The following is a 25,203-nucleotide window of genomic DNA, read 5'->3' on the forward strand; positions in this document are numbered from 1 at the left end:
AAGTCCGTATCCTGCGTTACTTCTTTATGTTCGCGAGCCGAGAACAATGCTCATTGTCTTAGGGGTTCTCATTGTCACAAACTACGATAATTAAGTTCTTGCTGGATTGTGTGCAGAACATGCGATCCACTGCTCACCACTTTTCGTCAATCTCGATACCTTCTCTTTCGAAACTGCCCTCAAAGCCGAATACAAAAAGTAAACACGACAATTTTCGGAAACAAACATGATAAGATACCACTTCCGTTCGCAGGATAGTCCGCTTCCTCCGCCTCCACCCCTACCCGCATCTCGGCGTCGTCTTACGTATACGCAAGCTCAACATGTAAAGAATCGGACACTGGCTGGCATAAAAAAGGGCTTTCCCGTCAGGCGTGCAACCGCTAACAATCGGAATCAAGGGCGCAGAAACGGCAAAAATCGGAACAGAGAGATCAGAGGAGGCAACAATGGGAGCAGAGGCTTGAAACGAGCTCAAAATGAATGTTACAGGCTGGCGGCCTTACAGTGCCTCCTCCATCTACCCAGGGCATTAAATTGGTTTCTACAACACGATGTCGTCCAACTAGATGCTACTGCCGTTCCACGCGTTATAAACCCCTGTCGAATAAACGCAAGAGATGCTGACACTGGCGATCTGATTCAGGATAAGCAAGACTGCATGGTCTGTGCTATGAAAGAGCTCATCCCCCGTTACTGGGGAGACTACAGGATGAATGGACAAGAGCCGATGCCTTTCGAGCCAGACGACACGATGCTTAGGCAGATCTATAACTATTCCGCTAAAAACGAGACTTTCAGACCTATAGAAGTAATGGGCATAAATGGAAAGATAACGTTGATAGACCGACAGTGCGACGCGGAAGAATGGATGACATACTTCTTGGGCGAATGTCGAGAAGCCACCGATAAGGAGGTTGTTCCAGATTGGGAGGCTAGCTACCGAGCACTCTTCGAGTTTGAGTTCGAAGAGCGACGCTATTGCAATACCTGCGATATAGATATACCCCGAAACCCTGATCCTGCTATCGATCCACCAAGAAGCTTCAAACCACCCAGTTTAGGCTTCAATGGCTGTTCAATCGACCGCAACAATCCCGGAACAATAGTCACTGCCATAGACGACCAACTGGCTGACGAAGTTGGCCTTATCACAAAAGACTGTCCCGCCTGCAAGTCTAATCGATTAGTAAGGAAACGTTTCCGTATCGATGCAGCGCCAGAATACATGCTCGTCAAGTTCAACTTAGTGTACAATGCCGCTCCGCCCCCCTCTCCTCCTAGTACAGTTCCCCAACCACCTGACATGTGCAAAATTACCGAGGCTAGTGAACTTCCTGAGATTGACGAAATACTTGATTTGACTCAGCATCAGGTCGATCCTAGTACGAAGTTGATGTACAGACTTGTGGCAGTCTTACCGCATCTGGGTGCTTTAGACTGCGGTCATTGGATTGCGACCGTGAGGAAGTATCCGAGGTGGTATAACATTAATGATGGAGATGTGAACCAGGTGAAAGTGAATTTTGCTTTGTCGAACCCGGAGGTTGTCCCAGAGAACTTGAGTGGCACTGGTGAGGAGAGAGAAAAGAAGAACAACAAGTTTCAGATGGTTGTTTTGATGTATGCGAGAATACCATAGGGTTGTTAACATGTTTTGATCGGATCTTTGTGGCAGTAGGATAATGTTCTAAGAATGTAGCGTTTAGTATAATTCCTCTGAAGCACTCTCTCTTCTTTGCTGGCGAATGAACATGCCTGAACATGATATCGTTCAGCCTGTAAATGTGTCGCCAGATCTTGCTGCTCCCCCCAGTTGGCTGCTTAGGGCTGTACATATGTAGTGACCAGGTACACTTTATCCTGATTTCGTGATTTTTTTTGTTGGACTGTCTTGCCACTAGTCGAGTAACAGCGCATGTAGACGAATTTGGGTCGTTCGCGATTTTGGGTCGTTCGCGATTTTGAAGGGGGTAGTTGTTGGTCGTGAAGTGGAAGCTCCAAATGAGATGGCTGGAAGGGGTGAAAACACGCTAAAATGCGGCCTAAGCTCTCGCGACGTGTCAAGCTTGCGGCACCACGCATGGTACCAGATATACGACAAACTATGGGTGACCGTCGATACACGCGCAGAGGCGAGCGCAAATACATCGGTTTGCAAAATGAGATCCTGGAAAGACCCTGGACTGCGAAAAGATACAATAGAAGGGCAGATTCGTTTGACCCTGATGACTGCACTATCGACTCGATCGGACCTGGCGGCGATTACCCGTTAGGAGATATTGTTCGACTCTCGAAAGCTCTGCGAAGGGCACTGGTGACGTACCAAACAGTGGCTAGATTCACCGAAGACAGAGAGAAGAAAGCCGACCCTGAAATACAGCAAGTTATAAAGCAGGCTGAGAAAGTCCAGCATACATCAGTGGAGGCATTTAAGAGGTGCTGTTTAGCCTTACAGGCAAACCTAGAGGAACTCGGAGAAGTCAACTCGACATTTTCTCGCTTGACATTTGAGAAGCAGGATTGGTGGGAAGGCCACAACATCTTCTCTCGTGGTAAGCTTATTGGACATTGCTTTGAGTTGCGTATTGATTCTAATAAGAGATACCATCCGATTTTATCGAGGGCCGCTTCGCCAGTCAAGACGGGAAGCTGCAAAATGTTGCGTCCTACACGTATCATCTAGAGAAGAGTTTGTATGAGGAACTGGAAACCATCAAGCACAAGCCATACAGTAGAAGGAGCAAAACTGAATTTGTGTCTCGGATTACGACAGAACTTGTTCGTGTTCTCAACGATACAGAAATAGGTTACCAGCACCTCTTCTATTACGGTGTTGCTATCATCGTGGATGTGCTTCTGGCACATCCCCGTCATATTCCGAGCATGGCTACTGAACTCAACGAACCGCAAATTCTTTACTATTTCAACGAAATTCTCAAAAGGATTGGTGAAGACGCACTGTATCAAGAAGGCCTCCAGAGCCGGAAACTCCACCGTCGAAATCTTTCGGACGGTGCGCGACGCATGCTCGAAGCGATGAACGCGTACCCTTGCGAGGAGCTGAAGTGTGTGCATGAACGATACAACCATACCTACAAGCGCCTGCTCAGACTGGCCCGACGAGAAGTTTCTAGTCGCGTATACGTTTGCATTGGACGGCGTCTGCCAACTGAGCTCTGCGCCATGATTGTGCAGGCCACACACATCGCTGAACGTATCGATCCACCTTGTTCAGAGTTTGGCGCTGAGTTTCCCTGCTCGAGCTCTATTGGACCCTATGCTTTCGATTGGGATGACTGGCTTGGAAGATATCGAAGACATTCGGACTACGATAACGAGTCTGTCTCCTCAGGCCCAGAGTGGGGTTATTCCGAACGATCGTTTGGCTCCGAAGATCTCAAGTCAGAATTATCTTCCGAAGAGCTAGAGATCGATTCAACACACCATGAGTTTGAAGACGATGAGCACAACGACAAGAATACTGAGGAGAATGTGGCGTCGTAGTGATCAACAGTATTGATCCTAACTAGCGAGCCCAGCAACATGCGTAGTCTTCTCAAGCAACTTACAGAGAACATTTGCGGTCATCTCAGAAGGCCAAGACACTCAGGAAAACTGCGGGTTCGAGATTTTGATACTTGTGTAAAGAGTTGACGTTGAGGAGCTACAGAATACCGTTGTCACTTATTAGCGCCTTCGCACAAGTTTGCACTTCCGTTTTCAAATATGGGTGTTTAGCCGGCGGCTTGTTACTGGACGACAGCAATGCAAGTTTAAATGGAACTTCATCAACACATATTATGCCGCGTACTGAACCGAGAGTTTTCGGTAGAAGAGGCCTTCTGCCGCGTGGCGTTTGCGGATCCTACAAAATTATGATCATCTGCAAAGAATTCCGAACTCTTGGCCATCTGCATCCTACACAAGTTCACTTCCAGGACGATTCGAAGCATACAAGATTTTCGTACTACCCAAAATGCACATCTCAACTCTCCTCGCGACCATCTTCTTCATTATCGCTGCCCTCGCAACGCCCTACCCTTGGGCCGCACCACAAGCCAGTATCGTCCCTACTCCAAGCGGTACGCGAAAGCACAACCGCACACATAGGAACAGGCATAAGGAGCCAACGCCCACGTTCAAGGAAGGATGCGAGTGCGCCATGCCGATTGTGCCGATGAACCTGCTCAGCGCGAACGAGAAGTGCTTGATGAAACAAGCTGCGGCTATGGGTTGCTATATGAGCTCCAAGGGTGGATGTCCGTCACCAGCACCTGCTGTGAGTATGAATGTGAAGGGGAAGAAAAGCGTGCTGACGAATCCTAGTGCGGACTCGGACCGCTATCAGGTGTGCCTATGATCTAGGCAACGATTTAAAGAGCCGATTCAACATTTGTTCGTGTACAAAACTTTCAAAGGGATCAGCCTATTACTAAGGCGACTAAGATCTTTCACGGTCTCTTTCTTTAGGGATGTTTCACAACATGAGAAGCGTTTTTGAACCTTGTGGTTGGAGAAGAGCTGAGGTCTGTGGCCTGTTGCCGTCTTAGCAAATCGTTTCTAACTCAGTTGTGCCTTGACAAAGAGTCATCTCATTCAGCTTGGTATGCAAAATCTGAATAGCACCCCCTACTAACTTCCAACGGTTCCGCCACTCGTGTCCCTTGCAGCGCATGCCCTCATCATAGGTAGTTCCTCTGCGACACTACTCTGCCTTCTTCTTTCTTCCTCTGGACTCCTCTCTGCCCTCAAGCTCCCTCTTTCTCTTCAATAGCTTCTCATTCGCAAGCACCCTCTTCCGGTCCTCTTTCAATGCTTCGGAATGACGCAAGAAGACTGTTTGATCTGGACATCCAGTCTCAGGCTGCTGTATCTTCCTCTCAATACCCGCTCCTTCCAACAGTGCTGACACTTCAGATAGCATCGTACGATGCTTTCCCTGATCACGACACCAGATGATCATCTCCGTCAACGGTCCTGCGTCTTCACCAGCAGGCAATGCCACCAATCCATGCGCAAGAGCGAGAAGTGGATAGTTGGCTAGCTCCCAGAGATCGTAAGCCCAACCCTGAGCCGTGTATCCTAATTTCTCATCACTAGAGCGCACAATCTTTGCGCGCACGCCATCTTCTGATGTCTCATACAGCAGATTACCGGTAATACCGCCCGATTTCCTTGCTGACTCACCCTCAAGGTTTCTGGTGAAATTAATCATGTTCGCTACGTCTCCCCCAGTCGTACCCGCCTTGACGATTCGATCGGCAGCCTTCCTCCAGTAGTAGTGGTTCGGAAAGTAACAAAGCAACTCTTTCATGGTGAATTCCACATCCCCAAGAAGAGTGATGTCGATGTGAACTGGTGTTGCGATACTCTTGAAGATACAGAACTCCCGGCTATCCTGGTTTACAAGGTAGAATTCTGTGGGATTGGAGACAAGATTGGCGATGGTGGTCGACATCAGGCTCCCGATCGGTTGTTTGAAGCGGCGTGTTATGCGGTGGATGCCGGTCCCTCTCCAGACCTTGCCGGGCGAGGCAACAAACCCCGCGGTAGGCTTAGTCTCGTGTTCCGACAGCCATCGCCATGCATCGGGTAAGTCGATCATACCATCGGGACAGTCCCAGGCTTCATTGTAGTGAGCTGGAATTGATGGCGTGAAATCCGATGGGCTTAGCGGTGAGGAGCACACTCCGCCTTCGCGCTTGATCAAGGCTTCAGGGGAAGGTGCGTGGAAATCCATCTGTCCCTCCCATGGCAGGGTCCAATCAACACCATCAAAGTCGAAAATCTCGGCATCACTTCCATCGCTCAGCTTGAGCATGTCAGGGAGCAATCCGTACTCTGGATGCAACTCGCCACCCGGTACATATTTATGCAATCCTTGCTGATGAAGCTCCTCGCATGTAAGCGGCATTGGACCAACAGGTGTCAGCTTGAAGGCTTGACGGTATGGATCGAAGGCGATCGGTAGTAGGCCAGACCATGAAACGTGCTTCCAACCCATCGGAAGCACGAGCTGAGGAACCAGCTTAAAGTCCGGAAGGCCACCGATGATAGGTACGAACGCTTGATGGAAAAGGAGACGTGGATCCATGGCCGGATATGGATATGATGGGTGTGCGCTGCCTCCTGGCGGATATTGCAGTTGCCAAGATAGTGAGTGAACGGTCGGTAGTCCCTCGAAAGGAACCAGGTCGGCCTTGATAGGTACAATACTGAACTCAGGCTGCGCATCGTAATCAGGTGTCGCCGGTAGAGGTGGTAACTTCCAAGCAGTCTTCGGGGCTGCGGTCGGTGCCTGATTGACATCTTGGTTGAGGGCAGCTGGTTAGCTAAAACGCTAGCAACATCAGCATATAGAGGACTTACATGTTGGTTTCGGCTGTGTGCGCAGTCTGGTGCTACGGCGAGTCGTTGTTGGATTGAGTGATGCCTCAAGCTCGCGAGCAAGTATCGCATCATTCTGTATAGCATTCTCAGGTGTCTGCGGGATCGCAAACTTGCCATCGTCAACATCATCGGTACGTGTATCGGTGCGAAGCTGCCTCAGAAGCGGGAGTGAATCACCAGAGTCCTCCGATCTCTCTAACGCGGTCTTGGCAGCGCCTTTGGTTCTCTGAAGAGAAGTTTGCCAGACCAGCTCTTCTTGTGCTGAGCCCGCCGAAGGAGTACTCTGCATATCATGACCGAAACTAGCAGTTTCCGGCGAGGGTAGACCATGCCAAAGAATTGGTATGCGCTTTTTCTTAGGGGTACACGGCTCCTCGGGAAGCGCTACACCTATGCTTTGCTCATCGTTGATGGTATCGATATTGCTACACGGCTTTTGTTCGGTAGAGTCGCTCTCAGCACCAACCCCGTTCTGGAGGTGTGACATACTTGCCATGTGTTGCTGCCTTTGCTTGTAGCTGTCGTCTGCGATGATACCAGAAGCTTGATTCTCGATGCTCCGCTGGTAGCTTGTATGCACGATTGAACGATGCGTATGGGCTCCAGGCGCAGCCTGCGGCGAATTGACATTACCTACCCATATATTAGTATATTCTCCGTGCATAAGAACTTCGCCCATTACACTTACTGGAACTGATGTAAGGTTCCCTGGTCGGAGAGGGTGTGCGGTACACGTGCCCCATAGTGTCAAATGTCGCTGTTGTTGAAGTCGGAAAGTTCCAATCACTAAAAGGACACTGCATGCTGGGCGAGTCCAGGTTAGAGACCCATCAATTAGCGTCGCAGCGATGAGAAGGAATGGTGATACGAGAAGAGATATCAGCATGCTCGATGTAGAGGATAGAGGCGATAGGAGACCATGGCTTCACCTTCACTTCTGGTGCACGGGCACATCATTGTGGGAGCTAGCCGCGTGGAAGTGAAGGTGACGGTGACTTGACAAGAGAGAGAAACGACCCAACCAGTAATCTGAGAAGATATGATGACAAATTTGTGCTAATGCATATCGAGATGTGACCACGAGACTGTGAAGAGAAGAACGGATGTAGACTTGGGGTATGTCAGTGGCATGTTCATTTGCTATTGTGTATCAACACTGATAGATGGCGATTTCTTCATAGCTGTAATCAGTCGTAGGCATGATGACAAGCTCAATAACATCTATTCGTATCTACCAGGTGGTACCCAAGGCACCAATCGCTGGGCCATCGCCATCGAAGAACTCCTCATCCAGCAGACTGAGGAGCACCTGTTGACCAACCCACTGTTCCTCAGCTGCAGGTCTGATTCTCTCCGGAGGTAGAACGAAACCAAAGTCACCAGTGTCGGGTAGTTCGATGGTCATGGAAAACTTGGCGCGACCAATGGTGTAGACATGGTCGATCGATGCACCAGTTGTCGGGTACAAGGTCGCTCCACTAGGTCCGAAGACGTAAGTGGTTGCATTGGTCGAGTAGTAGCGGATGTTTTCGCTCATCAAAGCAGCGGCTTTGGTCCACATGCCGAGCTCTGGCGCATAGAGAGTTTCCTTGTGGCCGAATGGATACAAGATAAGTTGAGAGTAGCTGTGCCAATCAATATATAGCTTGATGCCTTGCTCATCACGAATCTTGCGAATCAGATTGTCCATGCCTCGGTTTTCGGGCGTGTCGCGGGGTGCCTCTCCTCTGTAGGTTTGCGAGCATGGGTCCGGCGAAGCTCCGCGCGGGTCAGCATCCCAGTTCCTGAGACTACGGGTCAGTGCATGCCGCGATAGGTATAGAAGAAGGCGGCTACTCACGTCTCCCAGTTACGATTCAAATCACGACCAAAGCACGTTTGATTTGCGGCATTCTCTGGTGGTGGTTGACGGCTCTTGCGCCATAAGCGGTTGTCCGTTTGAGAGAAGACGAAGCCTACGATCGATGAGCGAAAGTTATTTAGTCTGATCGGTGTGCTGGGACCTACCATCAGGGTTGACGAAAGGAAACAAGTAAAAGTCGTAGTTGTCCAGGACGGCTTGCGTCTCATTGTCACCTGCCTTGTATCCATCGACGAGCTGCTTCGCGATATACTCAATGACGGGTGCAGTGATCCACTCTCTGGCATGCACAGTACCGTGATAGATGACTGCAGGTTTTCCAGGACCACCAGCTCCCCAGAAATGAACGCCGAACAAGTCGCGTCCCTCATAAGACGTTCCAGTGCTCGTCCAGTTCGAATGCTCTGGGAACGACTCTTGCAGATCGCGCCACCAGGTAATGTGCTATAGATAATCTATTAGTTCTGCTTCAAGTTTACGCGATGGATCACCCACGTCTTCGTATGGATGGTAGCTGTCAAACCACGCATCTTCGGATCCGTTTGATTGCCTCTTCCAGGCCTTCTTGACGTGAGACTCCCGGGCGATAGAATGAGCTAGGTTCTCGTGCAGAGTTCGGGACTTGAGCCCTAGTGCGTTGAAGGCGTCCAATTGCTCGGGTGCAATGAGAACATCCCAGGTTCCACGAGCTTCGTTCAAAGTCTCATGAGGAATGGCCGTCAGAGCTCGCTTCGCTGATGCATACCGCGATCCAGTAGCTCGGAGGCGGTGGACCTGGTAGCCCTCGTATGAGACGGGCTGTGGGCTACGGATTGTCGCACCCTTAACGAGTGATAGCTGCAATAGCCAAGCAAGACTAAGCACGAACTTCATGATGATGTTCCGCCACAGAAGTGATCAATTGACGGGCGTGAGGTACTTGAACTTCGTAAAGTGTTGATCCTTTATACTTTCCCCATCTCCAACAACTTGGCATGCCGCCACCTGCTGGTACCATGATAAGCACAAAGCATGTCCTCCCAAGCCATGACCATCGGTATTGGCAGCTCAACGTGCGCACTGTGACATGGTTGATGCTGTCCCAGAGCCCGGTTAATCGTGGATAAGATACAAGTGAGATATTTCCCCAAGTCGTGGTAGCCTTGACCTGCCAGTTCTGCACTAGGCTTTCCATGGCATTTCTGGGCGAGGGGTAGTAACGTCATCTGTTGTCTTACTTACGATTGTTCATGAAGATGTGCGTTGTTTCGGCCGATGCATGACCGAGCGCATTCCCTCGTGTTGTGATAGTTGCATGTATAGATTGCGGCGTAGCAGGCTAAGCCGCACGGCTGAGTTCTAAGGTTGCCCTTCGCAAAGCACGGCTGCAGTATCGAGTCAAGGTAAAAACACAGTGGATCCTGACCGTGAGGAGCTGTGACGACTACCAATACCAAAACATACCGCAAGCTAAATCTAATGCACCGACCGGAGTGCGGCAAGAAGATGAGGGGAAGTCGCGGATAGAACACGGAACTATTTCAGTAGAACATTCACGCTAGTCTGCATTTGGCCTAGTTTCCTCCCCATCTCTACTTACCACAACCGTGGCACACCACCCATCACCGGCATCACACCACTTTTCACAGCATTAATCAAGCTATGCAGTCGTGTGAGAGATGTGAGATACTAAGTTTTCAAGGAATGTATGCTCGTCGATTAGTAAATTCACTCATGCTACTCGCGATACATTATAGAACAACAGCCACGAATCTCTTCCAGCAATCCAGATACAGTGGTGAATCATTCAAAGAGCTCTCACATGGATATCTGGGTACAGTGCAATCAATTTTCACACTAAGAAACCTATACCAGAAGTATAGCCTACGAGCTCGATCTTCCACATTGCTTGCCTGGGAAAAGCTTGCTAGATACTCGACAGGGCAGGAAGCAATCAAGAGCTCCAAGTATTTCCAATGGGTTCGCCGGCTTTCGGATCAATTGCTGACTTCCTTCCAGCCCCGAGCTTCGAAGGATCTTAAGTCCCCTCATTGATCAAACAAAGGTTCGAACAATGTTCGAGGGGAAGTCTTTGTTTCCTTGTCGCCTTGGTCCATCTTATTTTGTTCCTCTCTAAACGCATCCTTTCTATCATATACACAATGACTTTCATACTCGGATCAAAAACTGGCAACAATGCTGGCCAGTGTTTCCTACTCGGTGATTTGACTTCAGAAGCCCTTCTCCGACTTAGTATGTCCTCGCGCATCTACAAAATCACTGCGTGTAACGCAACTACCAATTCCGGCTTAGCATAAATTGCACGAATTCACTCCATCTCATATCTGTATTTCTTCCAATCAGCGAGCCTGTAGCCCATTTTGAACCATCAACTATTGCCAGCAGACTAACTAGAATCTCAACCGTTAAGAAAAAGCACCTTTAATATATCTCTACGAAGACCACCCTTCGAGTCCGCTGACCAGAAAATCTCCGACCATCAATGATGTCGTTACCCACCTTCACACAGCGCGAGGTTCAGGACATGCTCGATGCAGCACAGTTAAATGCTGGGATTCTCTTCTCAGACATCGTTTTCTTGCACGATCAGCTCCAAGTGCTGTTCCAGGAAAACCTCATGGAGTGTAATTCGCAAGATATCAATCCAACAGAGTTGCTAGGTCAAGTTTTGTATATCGAGCGCAAGGTTTTAGATGCTTATAACAGGCATCGTCTTGGAAACGCGGTCACTATCTTCAGTGAGTATGCTCTAGATCCAGAGAATGTTGTAGAGTATAACGAAGAAGACAACGTCCCAGAAAAGCTTGAGTGGTTTCCACTACGCGCTGCGGTTGCGAATTACGGTGTGCGTCCTGTATTACCGCCCATCTATCAGCTTGAGAGTACCGTAGAAGACAACCAGAAGTACATAGCTAAGCCAGCTGTGTTCGCAAAGGAACCCGGTCCTCCGAGAACAACGAACAGCCGAAAGGCTGGCGCTCGTCCCAAGGCTACTCCGGAGAATACTGTAAACAGCGGACCGTCTGCCAAAGGGAAGAAGTCTACCGGTTTCGGTTCTGCGAGCTACGACAAGTTGAGGGATGCGCCCTCGCCCTGGTTGGGTCTTCACCGTGGCAACCTCACTTTGGCAGAGATGACTGCCTTCATTCCGCACGCTATCAAATCTTACGATATAATGGACCGTTTCCTCTACAATGGCGCTCTCTCTGGAACCTTTGCTGATATGATAAATCAATACCGAGTCATGCCACACGGTCGAATCGAGAACAACAGCATCTACCGAATGATGAAGGGGCCAATGGACCATCGAGCAAAGGTTGATCCGACTTACGAGAAGTGGACGGTTGCCAAGCACGCGGCTATACAGAAGCCTGCTGGTTTTGATCCAGCCAGTGTTAGCGTAGCAGGTTTTAGCACACCTGTTAATTTCAACTCTCGTCAATCAACTGCTGCTACCACGCAACCCCCACCTAGCATCTTATTTCGCGACATGGCAAATGGTGTCAAGATCATGCCATCCGGATACGATGCACTAGATCTTACTCGATGTATAGAATACTGCGTGAAGCACAACGACGGAAGCTGGAGATATCCCCAAGACTTCGAACAACTCGTTGCTATCCTTGGAGGGGCTGCTACTGTATACCGCGAGCATCAAGATGATGCAGCTATCTCGAGACACACATCTGAAAAGAAGCGGATGGATGCAAAGCGCGCTGGCGGACGACAGCGTAGTGATCGTGGGCGCCTTCTCAAGCAAAGGAGAGGGGTTTTAATGGATTCCGATGAAGAAGAGGCCTTGACTGAAGGGTCTGAAGAGTCTGAAGAGGATACAAACGATATAGATTCGGATACCATGGACGATCATGAGCCAGTAACTGCGACCAAGAGGGATGCTAAGCGCAAGAATATCTTTGGAGATGAGATGTCGGATGAAGATGACTTCATGCCGCAGATTGGTGCTTCACCGAGACGCAAGCGTACTACCCCTAATGACGGGGTTTATGAACAAGCCCCGACCAGGCGAACACCTAAACGCAGCAAGAAGCCTCCGCCGAAGACGCATGCTCGTCGTTCACAGAAGCCCTTGCCATCTTGTTTTCGCAAAGAGGCTCTGCTCCAAGGCATCGACTCTGAGTCTGACGGAGATGCTTATGCTGGACCTAAGCGGAAAAACAAGAAGGTTGTCGTTGCGACTCGCTCTTCTACTCGTAACCAACGCTTCAGTGGCTCGTATACTATCGAAGGGGTCCTAGAGACCGAAGAAGACGAGGAAGGCGAGGAAGACGAGGAGAGCGAAGACGAAGCAGAAGATATTCTGACTCCAAAGAAGCAGTTCTTGGCTCCAGCGCAGATGCGCCTAGTAGGTCGCAAGCATAATACCGATGCAAATGACGTACGCAACCGCTATCAGCAGCGATGACGATGAGTGGAATACGTCACAACACCCGCTATAGTGCGTTATATGTGTATTCGATACCCTCCGATTTCCCTATGGCTTCCCATTCTTCTATGCCGTGCTTTTGGGAGCATATCTGACAGTGATGAAGAAGGCGAATCGTAGCGTATCATCTTAGTTATTAAAATCTCGTAAAATGCATCATAATTGGTTGATTTGTTCTCCTTCCTTACCGATCCTGCTTCCTCCGAGTCATCGAACGTGGTGAGTGCGCGGTTGTTTGCTGGGTCGGTGCAGGTGTGCGTGCCACTCGTTGCTTTGACGACCGCCTGCTCAACGCTTGTTCTCGTTCTACCAACAGTTTCAGTCGAACTGTTTTCGCACGCTCCAGCAACGGTCTCCTCTAGGGTATTTCAAACCTATCTAGCCGATAGACGTTTACCTAGAATCATGGGCTACAAGCTGTCGCCATTATGGGTTTCGGTTTGGTGGTAATAACCAGTAGGATTGAAACGAGTCCAACGAGCGTCTCATGCTGAATTTGAGTGAGCGCGGGAAGCTGAGTCTCGACAGCGAACGCGTTGGCGTTTCTAGTGCTCCAGCCACCACTTCAATGCGCCCGAACGCTCCAGATAGATCTCCTATGCATCCTCGGCATACTTCATTCGTTCGCGTGACGTTGGTAGGCGACGTCAAGGCTGTTCTGGCGTCTCGAGGATTAATGATACAAGGCACTGCAAAAAGGTTGCAAATAATCGAAGCCATATTGCGCATGAGTTTGTTTTAGATTACCTAGGTATTCTTACCGCATCTGGTCAGGTAGCAGTGATGTCAATCGCATTTTTTCCACTCCACGCGTCCATCCCGCATCCTTCGCGCATTGTCTCCACAATTTGCTGCCTTCATCACTTTTCATCTCCATACTTTAGGTGTGCTCTCAATCTTACGTTCATGCGCTCATCAACTTAGGCAGCTGTAGGCACGAGGTTGCCGATGCTGCCCGGAGTCGCGCTCAGTGGAGGCGCGCACCTGAGTGGCTGCAGAGTAAGCCACTACTCGCGGCCGTTACTGTGACATACGAACCATGGAAGCTCTCGGTCAACATGCGCCTGCCGAAAAGGATCATGCAAACCCTTTCTCCATAAACAAAAGCACGGCTGTAATAGTACAACGGCGCGCCATGGATCAGCAGTCTCGTTTGCGTCTCACACCCATCACCGCCTATTGAAGTCATATCACCATGGTGAAAACGAAAACAGTGAGAGAAGTATCGTACGGCACGGCGTATAATAACAGCGTAACTCCAAATCACTGCTCGTAAGCCTGAGGCTACAGAACAACCCTTCGAACCAAGATCGAGGAGAAGGCCGAGGACTGCACTACACGTGAACGACATATTCTTCCGATCCGACATTACGCAGGAATCTCTACATCGCTAGCTAGCTCATCAACTCGCTATGGTTGATTCCCAAGCACACTCGCGGAAGCAAAAGAAGCCCCACATCAACCACAGCTTTCGGATGTTGAACGAACCTGAAGGCCTATACGCAGTACCCAGGTAAGTTGTGACTGTACGAACTGCATGTGAGAGACACGCTGACTTCGTCCCTGCCTCCCCGCAGGTACAAGAAACAAATTCGAAATCAAGGCTACTACCACGGACACCAGGTCATCACAAGACGCACGCACACTTCACCGAATCCCGTCCCCCACGACAATGTCGCGATAGGTGCCCAGGTCGCGGCCTATGAAGATGCTGTCATCACTAAAGCCTGGCATAATGAGTGGGACGCGGAATCAGATGATTTTCGCACCCATAAGCCGCTGCCTATCCTTAACCGACCTGCGAATATCGACTTAAAGAATCATGCTTGGCGAACGAAGTTGGTATGTCTAGATCACTGGGATCGAGGCCATGAGACGGACGGTATGATTGCTCAACGCCTGACAAGAGCAAAACGGTTTAGGGAGAAGGAACAAGTTACCTCATACATGGGTGGTGAGCAGGATATGAGACGCAAGATGGTGAAGCAGGCCGCGCGGAACGCAGAGATTATCGACCTAACAGGAGATGCTACTGCCGGAGAAAGTAAGTTTCGGAGTTATGTTGGTGTCGAGAACGTGGAGAATTGTCCGCCAGGAATTATCGCGCAGTCATGGAGAATTTAGATCTGAATGCCGAGCTAGGCAAAGTTATCTTGCTCAGGTCTCGCTCGACACTCAAGATTACGGCAAAGTCAGACAGGTCTCAGATGTATCCTCCACTATCCACCTTTGCTGCACCTACTCTCGGTGCAAGAGTGGAACCTATGTCGAATCTTATAAGAAATGATAAATCGCGGTGAAAGTACCGAACTTCACCGTAACGAGAGTTTCCGTTGCACGTCTACCTGTAGGTCATGCATAGATTTTCTAGGTACTCCTTTACGATTCACTTCACCTGGCTTGAGATCTGTGTATATAGAAAGCTTCTCTTCTCTCCTGGTACAATTTCAATAATTCATAACGCACGACGACAACTGCAGCTTCAACCAGACCTTTTCGATCCAGTCCCAACTGAACTCAACGATACCCAAGAGTCTTGCAGATACTATTCCGGCCTCTAGCGCATCAAACATTGTCCCCCGAAATGGCGGTATGCAACCAAGCTTCAAAGATCAATTTACGACGGATGCTACACATGGTCCTCCAATTCCGAAGCCTGCGCCTCACCGACATCATAGGACAAAGGGCGATGATCCAGCGATGTCGAGGTCTTCACTAAAAGGGAAACCACGCGCTCAGTTCCTCCTGCATATTCCTCCCCACGAGTACCTACTGCCCGGGGGTGAACCAATCAATGCGACTATCGTTGACCTCATCGTCCTCCTTCCACAATGGTTCCGTAACCCTGGTGTCGCATGGCGCTTTCTAAACAACGGTATCAACGCTGCTGTTCATTTTGTAATCTTGGAGCAACATAGACACCTCAGCTTGACTAACGCTGAAGAAGCAGAACGTACCCGCGACCATATCTCGGACACATACCGGAAGACTATGCGCAAGATCAAGCAAGGCTGGACGAAGGCAAAACACGAGATTCCGGATGACTGGGACGCACTAAACATCTCAATCACCAACTATACGCCAGAAGCTGCCAAAAAAATGGGTTATATCACGCCGCCATCAGTTCCTTTCAAAGACCTTGCGGTTGGCCTAAAGAAGTTGCCTCAGTATTACGATGCTGGCGATTTGACTCGCGCACTGGATTTTGCAATGCAGAACCAGAAGCTTGATGAGCATGCTCAACCAAAAGAGTTTATGTTCCCAGACGATATACAGCTCATTCTCAGCTATATTGGTCACACTCAAATCACACAAGGTCACGTTGATGGTGCTGTTCTAGGCCGTTACTTCCAGGTGCTAAGAACTGCAGATGGTGTGCGTCGCAAGCAGATTGCAGAACAGCGCCGCCAGCAACAAACTGCCGATGAACGTAGTTACGATGGTATGCTTCCAGCAGATATGGGTGCCTTGATGCCCACTACTTTACGTTATTCACCAATGACACAAAATTCCTTCCAGGAGGTACCTCAAGGCTTTTCATATGGTCAGCTACAAGACATAGGCTACAGTAGAACTACTATAAGTGCCGTTAGTCATAGCAGCCCAATCACACCTCACTTGACCCGGTTGAACTCGCAAGAGGCCGCTGCAACAGTTGCATCAGAGCTCGTAGCTCAGGGTGCCCAGCAAGCTTATGTAGACTTTCCGGACATTCCAGATATCTGTAAGTTTGAAATAGACGATCAAGGAAGTTATCCTTGCTCAGAAAGCTGGTCACACTTAGATTCCCAAAGGGCGAGGGAGAACATTGATGCATTGATGGCAGCACACCAAACGTATGATCTAAGAGGTTTACCCAATCCAGTATCATATCCATCACAAACTCCATACCCCTACCATCCTTCTACACTCTTGCGAGATTGTCTGGAAGGTTTGGACGCGAATAACCATAGCGACCTTGCTCGTGCATCACGGTGGGCGCGGCAATGGGAATACTTCAGCAATGGCTTCCAGATTCGGGATATCGATCTAGTCCTGTCTGTAATGGATATGTCAGAAGCCACGGTTGAGCCAGGTGTACAATAAGCAGCCATTCAAATAGTTTTCGGACGTCAAATGGGATATACTATGCAAGTTGCTCTCCAGAATTTGTGGCTGAGTTCCTGACAAAGCGATCAATGTTACATTTTGTGGGATATGGAGCAATTTAATCACGGGAAGAGCGCTAGTTGAATCATCTGGTTTAGAGGCCTTTCATTGTAAGCTCCAGTCTGCAGACCTGAGTCTTCTTGGAGATTTTCTTTCCACCACCGTTACTTTACTTCGTTCTGTGCTCTCCCGCTACTGCCCGCATCTTCGACTTCATCGTTTTGGCGATCAGTCATCAGGTGCTCCTTGATGCTCAAACATCTTACGCTATCATCTTCACATCATGCCGTGGGTACGCGCCCATCAGAGTCCGCATAACGCGTTGCCAGCACATTATTTTAAATGAGTGTTGTATCTCGTAACATCATTAGTTTGTTGCATGTGCGGTAAGCTCCATCCAGCACAGCCAGCAAACAATACACCTGACCAACGACTTCGCAAGTGGTGACCTAGCTCTTCAATTTCTTCGCAAACAGTCTTGTGCTGTATGTGCGTCGTAGTCGTGTGATCCACTGGTGAGCCTGATTGCGGACGTATCAAAGAAAGGACATCCCATCCCGAAGCTTTGCTAGCAGTGCTCATCCTGGCGAAGAGTAGACATAGGCGAGAGTGGGATGCCTGACTAGTCGGTGTAATTGCCTTCCGAGCTCCACCTTGCACATGTGCCTAAGAAGTGTGCGCAAAGCTAGCCCTTTTTAGCAAAGCCCTTCCACTTTCATCACCGTTATGGCCTAACCACCAAGCATCCCTCAAGACGCCTCATCGTCCTGAATTGCTTACTGTGGAGCAACAATGGTCAAGCCAATGCCTTCTTCGACGTGCCCAGACAATATCGATAGTACATTTTGACAGCATCGTAGCGAATGCATACGTCACCATCCAGGGAACCTTCGCAGTACAGCCTTCTTAAGCCGCCTGCCTGTACATTAACGCAATGCATGTATCACGGACCTGTACCGACCTCGAGCTTTTCTCTATGGTTGCTTAGGTCTGCCCAGAGTCAAACTTGTGGTATAGATACCTAACATGGCGCCGCTATCCCTCTACGTCAGCTTCTATACTTCTGTAGCAAAAGCCGCGTTCACTCTCATCTTCGCACGCCTGTATAGCCCCCAACGCCCTCCTCACCGCGACCTCAAAGGTCAAACCGCAGTAGTTACGGGCGCAAATAGCGGCATCGGTCTTTCAATCGCGACTGCGCTCGCAAAACAAGGCGCAACTGTATATCTGGCTTGCCGCAATGTCGAGAAGGGCCATGCAGCTGTCGCTTCCATCGTTTCGCAGCTAGGCCATGAAGGAGAAAAGAGGGTGTTTTGCTGGAAAGTCGATGTTGGAGACCTGGACAGCGTACGAGTGTTTTGTGAAAAATGGAAGGAGGAGGGCAGGAAGATCGATATGCTCGTGTACGTAACGTCACTGTACGAAGGATTTGTCAGATACATACTGACTTTGTATGCTAACACTTAGGCATAATGCTGGAATTGCGGAACCCCCCACTGGCACGAGGAAGACGGACAAAAAAGGCCGGGACATAGTTCTTGTTACGAACTTCCTTGGGAGCTTTTTGATGACATGCTTTCTCGAGAAGTATCTGAGTGAGAAGGGAAGGGTGGTATTGACGAGTAGTACGGGCCATTACGATGCGGTGGGGATGTTGATGCGCACTAGACCTGAAAGCGTGGCCTCGAAGACCGCTGGTGATGAGGGCGGTGTTGCTCGAGGACCTCTGGGGAGGTTGAAAGCGTACCTTGGTATAGACACAGGTACCTTGCATTCCTACGGACTGTCCAAAGCACACCAAGTTCTTTTCGCCGCCTGGCTCCAGCGTCGTTTTGATTCCTCCCAAAACAACCAACGCACGGCACACGCATTCAGTCCTGGCTTCACTTCTACGCCTATATTCGGCAAGATCGCCCTGTCTTGGAAGACATGGTTCATTAATCCTCCTTTCGCTCTTCTCAAGGTGACGGAGAAGTATGTTGCGGTCGATACGGGCGAGGGTGCGAAGACCGGGTCCTGGCTGGCGAGTTGTGGCGGGGAGCAAGGGATTGAAGGGGGTGGCTATTGGGAGTGGATGAGTAGAAGGATGAGTCTTATTGATCTCGTGGAAAGAGAGCTTGGGGAAGAGGAGTGGAAAAAGGGTTGTGAAAGGGTTTGGAAACGGTGGGAGGACGATAGCGGGTGCACCTGGGGTGTGGCGCTTTGATGTGGGAAAAAGGAACCCCTAGCCACTTCATGGCTTCCATATGGTCTGGTTCATGTAGATACTGCCCCTGCACCGCCCACAAATGAGCAAAAAACCAAAAAATCTACAGAGTCGTAGCTGAAGCACGTTTCGATCGTGCGTCCTCCGGGTTATGAGCCCGGCGCGCTTCCGCTGCGCCATTCAGCTTTGGTGCTCTTGAAGATGAGACATTTCGAAATTAGCAAAGAAAAGTGATCACGAAACGTACAGAATGATCGTACAGCTTGTCCAAAGGATGCCTAGATTAGTGAAGAAGGGTAGTAATGTCAAAAGTGGGGCGGGGTAAAGAAATCGCATTTTACCCCTCGCTTGTGTGTTGCGTGGGACAGCGGCGGATACGTAGTAGTAGTACCCGAACACTCAAGATACTTTCCGCCAGTATCGCTTCTCAAATGCCAAAGTGACAGGTGCGACATGACGGTCAAGGCAATGTGCATACTGAGCGATATGCATCGCGTAAAGGGGCAAACTCAGAATCTTGGCGAGAATGCAATGTACGCGGATATCGGATAGAATGTGTTTGACAGAGAGAAAGGTCCAGGCCGTAGCACACAGCAAAGGACTAACCTGCATTAGCCCCCCATGGTGTGCGATTGCTGGATGGTTGCTGAGTGTTACACAAGCATGGCCGACATCAGATGAGTTGACGGAACGTGGGACGAAAGCGAATGTGGCTAGCGGCAAACGCGCTTCAACGCGACCCGCATGGACGCGTCCCTCGCACGTTGTTGGACTTCTAATCTGGCACCCGTCCCCTCGTCAACCCCAACTATGACACCCACCAGAACCGATGAATAGCTACTCACCAGGCATACCGACCTCATTCGATCCTGCACTGCTACATTCCGAATTCGAATTTCTCGACAACGCGCCCGCTTCGCTCTCCCATTCCGACGAACTCGACGCATTGCAACAGTGCATCGCCGAAGACACAGTAAAGAAGAACAGTGCAGGCGTCGTCATACAACATCGCGCCTGGAACGTAGCAGATATATTCAGGAGTGAAGGAGAAGGTCCAGCTGGTACTACGAGTGTGAACGCGCGCTGCAACTAGCACTAATCCCACCAGACACACCTGCGAAGCGTCATAAGCAGTCACCAGTCAAACGCTTTCTCACTCACGCTTCAGTTGAAGTCCCGACCTTCCCTTCCTCGCCCCCAGTCTACACAATGCCGCTTGTTTCGTCACCCATCGCATACCCACCGAGCTCGTCGATGCCACAGGCGCCATCGCCGAAGAAGAGGAAGCGCCCGGAAGATGCACGAGAGCCGCTAAAGGATGTGCCAAACCACAACGCAACGCGCAAAATTGGGGGCTTCCTAGACGACTCTGATGATGAAGAGGACCTTGCGGCACTCAAGGAACACACATTGAAGAGGAGGGCAGTGAGCAGCATCAAGGACCTTCCAGCTGTTCCGGAAGGCTTAGCAGACTACACACCGCCCGCGAGCCAGGATGAGTCCGCCGATCCCGAATCGATACCGGTAGACGACCTAGACAACTATAGCTTCAAGTCTCGATCACAATCGCCAGTAAAGCGATCGCAAGCGTTACAAAACCCAACTTCGGCACAGCCTACATGTGGCACCATAGCCCGTAACGCTTCAGGAAAGGCTTTCCACATTGGCAAGAAGGCCACACGAGAAACTCAAACGTACGAAGAGATCATTGCAGCACGCTCAGAACCTGTAGAAGGAAAGGCGAGGACGAGCTACTACGGTCTGAACATTCACCAGCTTATGGACGAGGCGAAAGCGCTGGATCAAGAGAAGGCCATGAACATGTCTCAGAAGACTCATGAGCTACCACACCCGTCGATCGAGCAACCGGCTGCCAGAAGTGCGAAGACCAATCGCACACTCATGTGGACTGAAAAGTACCGAGCAAAGAAATTTACAGACCTGGTAGGAGATGAGCGCACACATCGATCGGTATTGCGTTGGTTAAAGGCATGGGACCCGATCGTATTCCCCGGCTCCAGCAAAACGAAGCCCAATAAATCAAAAAACGGATTCGAAGAAGACGAACAGAGACATCGCAAGATATTGCTGCTGACTGGACCACCCGGACTTGGAAAGACCACACTGGCTCATGTTTGCGCACGACAAGCCGGCTACGAAGTGCAGGAGATCAACGCTTCCGATGAGCGTAGCGGAGCTGTTGTCAAGGGCCGCATCCGGGATATGGTTGGGACTGAGAACGTGCGCGGTGTGAATACTAGCACCGTGAATGGCAAGGTGCGCAAGGCTGGAAAACCAGTGTGCGTTGTCGTGGATGAAGTAGACGGTGTTGTTGGCAGCGGAGGCTCAGGAGAAGGTGGTTTCGTCAAGGCTCTAATTGACTTGATCAATCTCGACGAGAGGAACACGAAAGCACTCGGGCAGCAACAATCCAGCACCGGTACCAAGAAGAGGAAAGGGGATAAATTTCGACTGTTGCGACCACTCATCCTCATCTGTAACGACCTCTATCACCCCTCGCTACGGCCACTACGACAATCTTCGATGGCTGAGATCGTGCACATACGCAAACCTGCCCTTAGCATGGTCGTTTCGCGTATGCAAGAAATCTTCGGGAAGGAAGGCATCCAATGCGATTCAGACGGCGTGCGCCGCCTCTGCGAAGCTACATGGGGCGTTAGTACGAAGAAAGAGGGTGGGACAGGTAGTGGAACCGGCGAAGGGGACATTCGGGGAGTGATGGTAGTCAGCGAGTGGATAGCAGCTCGTTTACGATCGTCACAGGACGTAAAGTCAAAAGAAAGGCCCCATCTATCGCGAAAGTGGATAGAAGACAACCTCATCGGTGACCTGCGCCATGGTGGTGGAGCTGCTCGAAGCTTAGGAAGAGGTGGCGCGAAGGATGTTGTTGACCGTGTATTCCGTGAGGGTGCTGGCTTCCCGAAGCAAGCTGAAACGACAGATGCAAAATCAGCATCTGCGCGGGCCAAGAGTGGTGTCATCGGTGTTGCTGAAGCAGGCAAACGGCGAGCTATGGATCGTCTGAGGGAAATGGTCGATACGAGTGGAGATTGCGACCGCATTGTGACTGGTACGTTCTATCCAACCCTGCATATTGACGCTATGTTAACAACGAACAGACTGCTTCACTGCCTATCCCGAGAAGCCTTTTCAAGATGATACCCTCCTCAGCAAGCCGTCCGCCGCATACGAATGGCTCTACTTCCATGACACACTCAACTCGGCAGTTCACGGCTCTCAGGAATGGGAATTAGCACCATACCTTTCAAACTCTGTTCTTGCCTTCCACAACCTCTTCGCTTCGCCCATTCGATCATCCGCAAACCCTATAGCAGACCCAGATGCACAGCCAACACCCTTCTCCGGACCTGGTGCAAGCTTTGCAGCCCTGGAACAGTCGAAGGCTAGCAGGAGTCAGTTGATGGCGCTGCAGACAAGTTTGACTTTGCCATTGACGCGCATGTTCCGAAGTCCAGAGGAGATGGCCATGGAGCTCATACCTTACGTCTTGCGTATGTTGTCACCCGACGTGAAACCCGTCCTCGTGAATACCGGCGCATCAGGCTCAAAGTCTTTCGCTACTGCCTCTGTCCGCAAAGCTTCGGAGAAAGAGCTTGTCAAGAAGGCTGTAGAAGCCATGGCAGCCACTGGCGTTCGATTCGAAAAGTCACGAATCGAAACTGAAGATGTGGCAAACAGAAGTGCTGGCTTTGTCTGGCGCATGGAGCCCGCCCTGGATGTTCTAGCAACCTTTGAAACGCTGGCCAGCAAGAAAGACGACAAAGGACGCTACGCAGTTCGCAGCGTCCTTGAGCAAGAATGGCGCAAGGAATCTGCTCTTCGAGAACATGCTAATCGCAAACGCCGTGGTGGTCAAGACGAAGACGGCGAGGAACCCGAGGCTGGCAAGAAGGAAGAGAAGACGACTGAAGAGAAGGTCGCTGAAGCAAACAAGAAGGCGGTGAAACGTGACTTCTTTGGCAGGGTGGTTGTGGAGACAGACAAGAGTAGGAAGGAGGCGAAGAGGAAGCAGGATAGTGGAGAGATGCAGGGTGATGTAGGAAGGATATGGGTATCCTTCCACGAAGGGTTCTCAAATGCGGTGAGGAAGCCAGTTACTATTGATGATATCATGAGGGGACTTTAGCTTTACGTTTTGCCTCGGGAGAGGCGTCACTAGCGAATGATAATTACATACTATTATCCTACTTGAAAACAGCCCAAGTGCATGTGCTCATTCATTTTTCGATCTAACCAAGGCTCGATGTGTGTATATCTGCCATATTTCGGTGTATCTAACCATGTACTATACCTCGTCGTATACTGCTAGGATTTGCCAGGTGCAAGTATCTTAACACGCGTTTTGATTGCATCCATGCGACTAGCAGAGCGAGCCCAAACGCTGTCAATTAGTGCACAGCAGTCACGTTCGAGCCAGCAAGCTTCTGCTTCGCAGCATTGATCCTCTCCAGTTCTATCTCCCTTTGCTTATCGTCCAAGTCATCGGGGAGCGTACCAAGTGCACGGTCGCCAAACAGCAGATCAATCTCCTCAAGTGTAAGTTGCTTGGTTTCCTGGAATACATGTCAACAGTTGTTTCTTTAATAGACTTTTCGGAATATGCACATACCTTGAACACGAACCAGATAGTGGGGAATGTAACACAGATGTTGAAGGCCACGAAGATGAAGTAGAACTTGTACGTGATAGCACCCAGCCCGATCGGGGACACCTGACTCCACACTGTTCCAACCAGCCAGTTACCGAAACCAGTCGCAAAGGCAGATCCACGTCCACGAATACTTAGCGGAAGGATCTCACTGGCGTATACCCAAGAAATTGGGCCGAACGACATGCTGAAGATGCACGACACCAAGAATAAGAAGAAGACTCCTGCGGCGGATAGTGAATCTCTGCGGGAGCCTGTCGCGCCCTCGACTTGAGATCCGATGATTGCCTCACAGATGAGGGCAATGGAGATACCAATCGTGCCGAAGAGAAGGGGCTTTTTGCGGCCCACGCGATCGAGCAGGAAGACGATGAAGAAGAGGTTGAATATAGGGCCAACGACGTTGTAAATGCTGGTGACTAGAAGGTTGCGATCGCCGACTATGCCGAGATTCTTGTAGAGAATAGTGGAGTAGTAACCGATAACGTTGATACTGAGAGCACGTCAGTAGGGCTATGCCGACGAGCTGGCAAATAACATACCCGGTCATCTGCGTAAACACCTGCACAAGGGTAGCATGCATAAGTCTCTTCCGCCACACCGGAACAGTAAACATGATCTTCCACCCTGGCGCTGTAATTGCTTTCTCGGCATCAATAGTCAACTTGATCTCATTGAACTCGTTCTGGATCCACTCGTCGTTCGTGCCATCGTAGTGCAGTTTCTTAAGCACCTTCAAAGCATCGTCCGCGCGATCGATCTCAACCAAGTATCTCGGCGATTCAGGGAAGAACAGCATACCGCATAGGATGATCAGACATGGGATGCATTGGAAAGCGAGTGGGAACCGCCAAGAGAATGACGATGTCTCGGGCACTTTCGAGGAACCGTAACCAACCCAGGTTGAGACGATGAAACCTACACCAATCATTTGCTGGGTAAGACCAGTTATGAGACCTAGTCACATGAGTACCAGAATTTTGGGACGGGCTTGGAAGTACCAACCTCGTGTTTTAGGATGAGCACATTCTGTTTGGTAGATTGGCACAGACATGGACATCAAACCTACTGCCCAACCAGCCAAGATTCGTCCGACAAGTATCATAGCGAGATTTCGAGCAGCGCATTGAAGTATGGCTCCAACCAAGTTTATGAGGGCACCAATCATAATCGTTTTTCTGCGACCAAACCTATCCATTGTGAAACCTCCCCTAACATCTGTCAATATACGCCGAGATCCTTACGTGAGGGTCATTCTCTTACATCATCGAACCGAAAAATGCTCCGCCTGAAAATGTGGCATTGATGGCTCCTATGACGGGCGATGTTTCCTTTGTACGGAAAAAAGCGAGGAAGTTTGGTGATTGAATGACGATTGTCATTACTCCGGAGTCATATCCGAAGAGAAAGCTGCCCGTGCCAGCGAAGACCGCAAGGGCGATGTTGAAAATGAGACCCAT

At 50.0% G+C, this 25,203-nt stretch overlaps 10 protein-coding genes across 10 annotated transcripts; 7 read left to right on the forward strand and 3 right to left on the reverse strand.

Moving 5' to 3' along the window:
* Positions 1 to 661: 661 nt before the first annotated feature.
* ALTATR162_LOCUS3227 (uncharacterized protein) lies at positions 662 to 1,642 on the forward strand (the record flags this gene model as incomplete). The annotated part of the gene is made up of 1 exon (XM_043310833.1): positions 662 to 1,642. One exon carries the CDS (start codon positions 662 to 664, stop codon positions 1,640 to 1,642), a length of 981 nt encoding a protein of 326 aa, XP_043166768.1.
* Positions 1,643 to 2,038: 396 nt separating this feature from the next.
* Positions 2,039 to 3,507, forward strand: ALTATR162_LOCUS3228 (uncharacterized protein; the record flags this gene model as incomplete). Its single annotated transcript, XM_043310834.1, has 2 exons — positions 2,039 to 2,555; positions 2,603 to 3,507. 2 exons carry the CDS (start codon positions 2,039 to 2,041, stop codon positions 3,505 to 3,507), a joined length of 1,422 nt encoding a protein of 473 aa, XP_043166769.1.
* A 472-nt stretch (positions 3,508 to 3,979) lies between these two features.
* ALTATR162_LOCUS3229 (uncharacterized protein) lies at positions 3,980 to 4,368 on the forward strand (the record flags this gene model as incomplete). The annotated part of the gene is made up of 2 exons (XM_043310835.1): positions 3,980 to 4,282; positions 4,330 to 4,368. 2 exons carry the CDS (start codon positions 3,980 to 3,982, stop codon positions 4,366 to 4,368), a joined length of 342 nt encoding a protein of 113 aa, XP_043166770.1.
* Positions 4,369 to 4,708: 340 nt separating this feature from the next.
* Positions 4,709 to 7,136, reverse strand: ALTATR162_LOCUS3230 (uncharacterized protein; the record flags this gene model as incomplete). Its single annotated transcript, XM_043310836.1, has 3 exons — positions 4,709 to 6,327; positions 6,373 to 7,026; positions 7,082 to 7,136. 3 exons carry the CDS (start codon positions 7,134 to 7,136, stop codon positions 4,709 to 4,711), a joined length of 2,328 nt encoding a protein of 775 aa, XP_043166771.1.
* A 488-nt stretch (positions 7,137 to 7,624) lies between these two features.
* On the reverse strand, positions 7,625 to 9,127 carry ALTATR162_LOCUS3231 (uncharacterized protein; the record flags this gene model as incomplete). The annotated part of the gene is made up of 4 exons (XM_043310837.1): positions 7,625 to 8,177; positions 8,234 to 8,348; positions 8,401 to 8,698; positions 8,750 to 9,127. 4 exons carry the CDS (start codon positions 9,125 to 9,127, stop codon positions 7,625 to 7,627), a joined length of 1,344 nt encoding a protein of 447 aa, XP_043166772.1.
* A 1,612-nt stretch (positions 9,128 to 10,739) lies between these two features.
* ALTATR162_LOCUS3232 (uncharacterized protein) lies at positions 10,740 to 12,677 on the forward strand (the record flags this gene model as incomplete). Its single annotated transcript, XM_043310838.1, has 1 exon — positions 10,740 to 12,677. One exon carries the CDS (start codon positions 10,740 to 10,742, stop codon positions 12,675 to 12,677), a length of 1,938 nt encoding a protein of 645 aa, XP_043166773.1.
* Positions 12,678 to 14,110: 1,433 nt separating this feature from the next.
* On the forward strand, positions 14,111 to 16,784 carry ALTATR162_LOCUS3233 (uncharacterized protein; the record flags this gene model as incomplete). Its single annotated transcript, XM_043310839.1, has 4 exons — positions 14,111 to 14,211; positions 14,276 to 14,742; positions 15,241 to 16,422; positions 16,483 to 16,784. 4 exons carry the CDS (start codon positions 14,111 to 14,113, stop codon positions 16,782 to 16,784), a joined length of 2,052 nt encoding a protein of 683 aa, XP_043166774.1.
* A 1,089-nt stretch (positions 16,785 to 17,873) lies between these two features.
* Positions 17,874 to 19,053, forward strand: ALTATR162_LOCUS3234 (uncharacterized protein; the record flags this gene model as incomplete). Its single annotated transcript, XM_043310840.1, has 2 exons — positions 17,874 to 18,265; positions 18,315 to 19,053. 2 exons carry the CDS (start codon positions 17,874 to 17,876, stop codon positions 19,051 to 19,053), a joined length of 1,131 nt encoding a protein of 376 aa, XP_043166775.1.
* An 829-nt stretch (positions 19,054 to 19,882) lies between these two features.
* On the forward strand, positions 19,883 to 23,221 carry ALTATR162_LOCUS3235 (uncharacterized protein; the record flags this gene model as incomplete). The annotated part of the gene is made up of 3 exons (XM_043310841.1): positions 19,883 to 20,114; positions 20,162 to 22,144; positions 22,194 to 23,221. 3 exons carry the CDS (start codon positions 19,883 to 19,885, stop codon positions 23,219 to 23,221), a joined length of 3,243 nt encoding a protein of 1,080 aa, XP_043166776.1.
* A 262-nt stretch (positions 23,222 to 23,483) lies between these two features.
* Positions 23,484 to 25,203, reverse strand: ALTATR162_LOCUS3236 (uncharacterized protein; the record flags this gene model as incomplete). Its single annotated transcript, XM_043310842.1, has 5 exons — positions 23,484 to 23,648; positions 23,705 to 24,236; positions 24,286 to 24,700; positions 24,749 to 24,954; positions 25,007 to 25,203. 5 exons carry the CDS (start codon positions 25,201 to 25,203, stop codon positions 23,484 to 23,486), a joined length of 1,515 nt encoding a protein of 504 aa, XP_043166777.1.

Source organism: Alternaria atra, assembly GCF_907166805.1.
Source record: "Alternaria atra isolate CS162 genome assembly, contig: 22, whole genome shotgun sequence".
Lineage (NCBI taxonomy): Eukaryota > Fungi > Ascomycota > Dothideomycetes > Pleosporales > Pleosporaceae > Alternaria > Alternaria atra.